At 41.1% G+C, this 7,179-nt stretch overlaps 1 protein-coding gene across 1 annotated transcript; it reads right to left on the bottom strand.

The window, feature by feature from the left end:
• Positions 1-474: 474 nt before the first annotated feature.
• On the bottom strand, positions 475-4,962 carry LOC106820823 (transmembrane and coiled-coil domain-containing protein 1-like). Its single transcript, XM_014825394.1, has 7 exons — positions 4,905-4,962; positions 3,390-3,491; positions 3,082-3,144; positions 2,767-2,813; positions 2,546-2,613; positions 1,733-1,877; positions 475-1,243 (listed from the first exon to the last, which is right to left on the bottom strand). Exons 1-7 carry the CDS (start codon positions 4,960-4,962, stop codon positions 1,157-1,159), a joined length of 570 nt encoding a protein of 189 aa, XP_014680880.1. The 3' UTR covers positions 475-1,156.
• Between the last annotated feature and the right edge of the window lie 2,217 nt (positions 4,963-7,179).

Below are 7,179 nucleotides of genomic sequence, written 5' to 3' on the forward strand. Positions count from 1 at the left end.
TCCCTCTATCAACGCTGACATCACCGGCGCTGTGAACAGTGTACTAACACTGCAGCGCCCTCTATCAACGCTGACATCACCGGCTCCGTGAGCACAGTGTACTAATCCTACAGCGCCATCTACCAACGCTGACATCACCGGCTCCGCGAACAGTGTACTAACACTGCAGCGCCCTCTATCAACGCTGATGTTATAAGGTTTGCAGAGCGAACGTAGAGAGAGCGAGAGACAGAACATGCGACATGATTATTTGGGTTCACAGTGCAACCGAACACGGGCCTTGGCTAGACAACCTGCGTCCAGTCCTTGTCATTAATAACCAGTAATGTGTGAAGCCCACCATGCCAGCGGACTCACGATAGTGACGTTCCCACTATAGTGATGTGCTTACGACTATAACATGAAAATATTGATGATATAAATACTGGCGTACTCGTATAAGGACCTTAACAAAACACAATAAAGGTGCAAAGATGGAGTACGTATAACAAATTGTTTCTCTTTTTCGAAATCCATGGTTGCTAGCACATAACGTTATATTTCTAATGCGATATTACTGTTAGTAATGCATTATTTGTTATTACAAAATGACATCTGCAGTACACAAACCCTAACACCACTTGTAAAACTTACAGAGGAGACATGGGCTTGTTATAAGAAATATCACATCAATAAATTGCTAAAATACACAAATAATGGTATGATGTAACTGCAGTACATTACTTTCATTGAATAATGACTATAGACGGAAGGATGTATGCATCATAACAGCTTCAGTAATCACACAGAATTCAACTGCTTCACCAAGAATAACTTGGAAACTGGAAATCAATTTACTCTTCGACAATTACAGACAGAATCAGCAATTTAGATGTAACCCCGCATCCCATTGTTTTAACACAAAATAATCAATGAAACTGATGCAGCATCACAACATGTTGCCAAGCAACACACTTCCACTTGTCGATGTCTCAATTTACATCACACCCTCAAGATGTGAAACGCTGCAAGTTCAATCTGACATTCAGAATTCGGCGGCAGTGTTGCATCTTGGGATGGATCGCTTTGTTCCGCGAGCACCATCGTACGCACACAACAGCACATAGGTCAGCCTACCTACACTGCATGTAGACTCCCGGGAGGAAAGGAAGGAAACCTACTTGACAGGAGGTGGAGAAAAAAGGCCACCTCCTTGCTGATTGGCTGCTCGTGACGGAGCAAACCCAAGCAGCTTTTGTATGTTCTGTGAGAAAACAAACAGATCTTATCAGAAGCGAAACACATTGTGCATGCAGCATCGGATGCTAACTCAAACTTGCTATTCTACATCACAATTAAGGCCAAAGCAAAACCGACCCTATTTATTCCCAGCGACCCTAAACATTTTATTGTCAATTTTCTTTAAAGTAAAAAAAAAAATATAAAAAATATGAATTGGACAGTTCCTGCTTCAAAAGGCACAACGCACATCCTTCGGACATGGTCCGTAAATAAAATGTTTCAATACAATAAAATGTTTTCCCTACCTACCTACCCTATTTTTTTCCGGCATGAAACGGTAACCACACCTATATTTTGTTTTGGCCTAACATAGCTGCACATGGATGTATTAACAAAGAAATCAAGCTAGATGCCTGCCATTCAAGAGCTTCAGCTGCAGATATATAGTAATTCAAGCCTTTTCAATATGAGTATGCTAACACATTCTGAGCAAAGATGCTGCTTGCTTTACCTGTCGAATAGACATTGTACACAGAATGTAGAGAAATATGAAGGAACAATCTGAGTAGTCATCCCCGAGAAGGTTTCTATGTGACAGACCCTGAAGCCATGTTATGGGCACAAACGGAAGCTTCGCCACGACTCTGCCGTCGAAACTGCAACATGATAACATAGAACGCAATTACGGTTCCTGACACTCGAAACCATATTTCAATATGTACAGTCCTTCTAATGTAGCAACAGCGCTAGATGGTGGCACCATAGATACAAGTGGTTGGGCAAGTTGTTGGGCAATCAATCGTTAGTCACTGTCATCTGTCCACAAATTTGCAATCTATTTTAGGCATCATTCAGGTGACCACCTCATTTGTAAAAACAGGCAACTGTTTACTCAGTGACCTGGCTTACGAACGGTACACCCACAGAGAGAAAGATTTCTGTCCAGCTGAACTGGTCAAAGGTTATTTTGTTTTCACCCACATCAAGGGCCAGTTATACCACTCTACCCAGATAACAAACATGACGCATATCGGCTACTTAAAGATAATACCACTTCAACAACATTTTGCTGTTATTCATTCACTGTTTTGCAAAGTGTGGTCCCTATTTAATATCAAAAAAATTTCAAGTAATGCAAGTTTAGCATGGAAAACACAATGCACCAATATATTGGGCATTTTGTCTAAAGTGCAACATCGTCATATCACTAGAAATTTACCATAATGACAGCTAAGTACAGACAGAAATATTTCTAAAAGGAAACTCTACTGATATGATGTGATAAATATATACTATATGATGTGTAAAACAAAGTTGTACTCACATGCTGTTAAACATACTCATCAGTGCTGTGAAGCTAAAACCAATAGCAAACATGGACTTCATCTTTACCTAAAATAGATGCATAACAATACTGGTTCAAGGTCAGTTCACTTATACTTTAGCTCAATAAATATCTACACGGCACTGCCAACAACCTGTTTATTAATAAAATGACACAACAGGCAAACAGATTCTAATTTTTTTTCGTATGAATTCACTTACCAATGATAAATCCCTGCTATTATTTTTCAATTTTTCCTCCTGCCGTTCTAAAAAATAAACAACTTGTTTGACAGAATTACGATTCACACCAAAGATAATAACACGAGATCATAACAAATATTAATATAAACTTAATTTAATTAACTATTCCACTAAATATTTTGCAATTCAACAAACCATAGCAGTTACTGTGAACTGTGTCTTATGCTATTAATAGCTGATAACAATATCTAGTATACTAGACATATATTTCACACTGTGTGCAGCAATGAGAAATCAGTGCAAATGGCACAACTATCCACGAATCTCACACACCAATCTTTTTCCTTTGTGAGCGGTCACCACCACCATCTCCAAATGCATCCTTTTTCTTTTCCACTGGAAAAATTCGAAGGTTAGAATTATGACAAAATGAGCAACACAAAGGCATGGTGTATGGCAGTACATAAACACATTTCTTTTCACTATGTGAGAATTTCAGAACAACCAAAAGCTAGTGTTGTAGGTAGAATACAGGAGAACTATTATACTTTCGTCAGAAATATTAATACTATTGAATTACTTTTCATCTTTAAATTTACCCTATTTTCTTATCGAAAACTTAAATAATATTCTACTATTACATTTCTTGCTTTGCCTCTCTACTTCTAGCTTTAATTTCTGATATTTTTCTGTCCTGTATACCAGCAGCCATGTTAGACCTAGAAATAAAGTAAATATGATGACTTATTGTTTGGCAAAACTACATTTAAAGAAATTATTTCATAAATAACTGCATCTAGAAAAATAAAGTGAAATGTAGTCTCACCAAATAGCAAACACGTTAATGTACACTGTTTACTTCAGTGTAAAAATACCATGAGTTTATGTTGTTATGGTATATAAAATAGCAAATAATGAATCCACATTCTTTCGTATAGTGACAATTCGTTTGCAATCAGCCACCACCAAACAAAATTGTATCTCATTGAGTGACGTATTGGTTCTAGACTGGTACAACATCTCTACTGCTAAATACAAATTACCACGTCAAAATACAAGAAAAGGGTCTCGTGAGAAACAAATGGCATCATCAAGTAACTGCGTTAACACAATGACAATGTAATTGTAAACAAAAAAGATTTCATTCATTGTATATTTTTATAAAAAATAACGGTGTGGGGGTGTACTAGATAGCAGTATAGTAAGAGTATAGTGGTGATTTATGTACAGTAGTCCTAAGGATAATACACGCGTAATTCATAAAAATATGATTCTAAAATTTCTATACACACTACGCTTTTTAGAGTACACTGTGACACTCTGACACTAACACTAACAGTCATCTTACTTGAGCACTGGTCAACTCGACCCACCCGCCAACTCGACTCGCATTGTGGCGAGTTTACCCACCTGGAGGTCGGTCCACTCGGCTCGTGGGTCGAGATGATCTGACTGGAGATCGGGCAGCTCGACTCACTGTCTAACTAATTTAAGATGTTTTACACATTCCGACGTCAAAAGGTGTGTGGGAATAACCTTTTATTATGCGTAGAGTATAATTTTGGCAGTGGCTGGAGGTACGGCAGCCGTATCTCCAATTTACGAGGCTGGAGGTACGGCAGTCCATTCGCTTTCATACAAACGAGACAAAGATGGCGGCAGATGGCGGCAGATTTCGAAATAATGCCTTGGGAAATAAATTCACGATTTGAGTTTTGCTGAGCTAGAAAACACTGGGATTAGGTATGACAAGAGCCGCAGAGCATCTGGGCTCATCTGGGGTCTGTTGCTACGGTTATGAACGTACAATTTCAGTCGTGCGTAGTGACACATTTGTTAGGCGCAGATATGCAGATACGCAGTTGCGTACACATCATTGTTAGGACACGCTCACTGATCTCCCCCATGCGATTTTTGGTTTTATTTTATTAAATGATGCTTGCCCTTTCACTCGAATTTTGTGTCAATGATTCACAGCTATCTATTTTGTATCTATCTATAAAAGATCAACATATGAGCATGGATCTCCAAGTATAATTAGACGGGGCGGCGAGTCCTTCTCCCCACGCTCCCTCCCCACTGCGTCCCACCTCCCTCCCTCCTCCTCCCCCTGCCCTCCCACTTCACTCCCCTTGCTCTCACCTTCCACCCCTTACCTCCCATCTCCCTCCCCTTGCCTTCGACCATCCTTCCCCTGGCCTCGCCACCTCCCATTTCCCCTTGCCCCACACCATCTCGCACGACCTAATTGTACCCCATTTCCGCTCGCATTACATCACGTATCACCGTTTCTCCTGTCCCCGTCTTCAAATTTACTACTCTCTCCTCTCTCTTTATCTTAGGACTTTCTTTCTCTACTCTTCTTAATTATGAATAAAAAATTTAACCCCAGCGATGATGCCTTTTACTGCCCCTCATTCCGGCCCCCGCCCCCGCCCCTGCCCGCCACCCTAATATTTCTATGCGTAACAGCTTATGTTCGCCCCCATAACTGCCGTAAATGGGATACGCTACGGCCATAGCCTTAATGATATATGATTTAAGATTCAAGATTGAAAAGTAAATATTATATGATTATATGCGTACTTAGTTATTATCTATTCGTTTTTAACAAAGTTACATGAGATTAAAATCTAAGATTTTAAACTAGCCTATAGTTGCCCGCCGAGATGGCCGCGTGCAAGGTAATCAATAATCAAAGATAGGCATCTGCCCTCATTCCTGAAAATCTTAACAGTAGGTACAGGCTAAATCCAAGTAAGTATATTCAGGCAGGTGACTAATATTGAGTGTGCTGTGAGTTAATCAGCCTGTGCAGGTAACACGTGCATTGCAGCGTTGCGAGGCAACAATTATGATAGAAGCGTGCCCGCTGTTTTTGCCTCATGCCAGCATTCACTGATTTCATCATTCAGCCTTCAGGCCCGCAGGGCCCAGGGTGCTATAGGACAGCACTGCTTTAGAAAATGATAGTTGATTTACAGCCGAGCGTAAAACCTTGCTTCAACAACATTTGCCTTTGCAATTAAACTGGTTCAACTGTAGCCTCACATTTGACACATGGTAATGGGCTCTGAATAATAGCAAAAGCCAGTTCAGTCCTTTGTAAACGATCAACAACATCAATGATTTAACCCTCTCTGAGGCCGTCAAAAGGTTTATCCGACACCTTTACTCTCGGCCATGTCAGTGGAAAAGCATATTTCATGGTCCTTTCAATAAAGCCATAAAAGCTAGGTCACCGCTGCAAACAAAAAAGTTTTCAATCCGCTCCGTCAGACGTCATGTCCTTCAAGAAAATGGTTCTAAAATTCGCCTGTGCCCATGCCTATCTGACCTGTGACCTCCAATTTCGGCACAGTGATGGCTTTTTTCCTACATGATGGCTATTACAGCGACTATCACAAGCCTAGGTCGAGCCGTTTAGATTGTGCCGCCAATTCTGCATTTCCTCCCTATACCTTTAATTAACGAGGTGAATGGTTCCCCTCTTTTTACACCTCTTGCACCTTTTGACCTTTGACCCGCCAGCTTCGACATCCCAACTCGTTTCGGATTACCCCCCACGTCCCGAATAATCGTGACCGCTACGTTCGAGCGGTTAAGGATTTTGTGCCCAACTGTTGACGGTAACGGCGGAAACGGAGGAGCGTCACGGACGATCATGCGATGTCTACAAGCTGCAGTCTGAACTAGTCAGATGAGCCTAAAAGGAACATTGATTGTTTAACATTCTACATCAAGAAGATCGCAAATAATTTGCCTCTGCCCTCAAACAAAAAACACCAAAAAAGGCCGGTTCAACGAAACCGACCGGTTGGCCGTACCTCCAGCCACTTCGTATAATTTTGTTACACATAATCCATCTTAATTTTCAATCTCACATGAGTTTGCCCGATATATAGCCGGTGAGTCGAGCTGCCCCATCTTAGGACAGTCATCTCAACCCAGGAGCCACACGGGTCGAGTTTCAGTTTGCCGCCGAGGCGAGTTGACTATGGACCACTCCATCTTACTTCTTAGTAAAGCACGAAGGCTGCGTCGTTGTCGTAACAGCGATACTACAGATATGTACCCGAGGTAGTTTTAGTTGCTTTCAGTATTATGTTTATATTTTTATATGAGGTATGTTTAGCGGTAGCGGCGTTAGGTTTAGAGTTAGGGTTATGGTTTAGGGTTAGGATTAGGTTTAGTGTTAGGGTTAGGGGTTACACTTCATGTAGCTACAAGTCTGGTACACTTTGTGTATACATATATGTACCTCGGTACATATCTGTAGTTACCTGTTACGACAACGAGCCCCTTGAGCCTTAGTAAAATCTTCACTCTTACGCAGAGCGGTCTGCTGTCCCACAGGGTTACTGCCGCGAACGTACCCTGGGTACCCTTGGTAATATCTGACTATGGTTAGTCCGTTAAGGGTTAGTGTTA

Source organism: Priapulus caudatus, unplaced genomic scaffold (assembly GCF_000485595.1).
Source record: "Priapulus caudatus unplaced genomic scaffold, Priapulus_caudatus-5.0.1 Scaffold49, whole genome shotgun sequence".
Taxonomy (NCBI): domain Eukaryota; kingdom Metazoa; phylum Priapulida; class Priapulimorpha; order Priapulimorphida; family Priapulidae; genus Priapulus; species Priapulus caudatus.

Excerpts from the sequence above, each read along its gene's own strand:
- LOC106820823 (XM_014825394.1), bottom strand. The coding sequence starts at position 4,962 with ATGGGAGGTGGCGAGGCCAGGGGAAGGATGGTCGAAGGCAAGGGGAGG. Across the intron at positions 3,492-4,904 it reads CAAGGGGAGGGAGATGGGAG|TCATCATATTTACTTTATTT; the intron begins GTAAGGGGTGGA and ends CCAAACAATAAG. Across the intron at positions 2,814-3,081 it reads CTCACAAAGGAAAAAGATTG|AACGGCAGGAGGAAAAATTG; the intron begins GTGTGTGAGATT and ends TTTATTTTTTAG.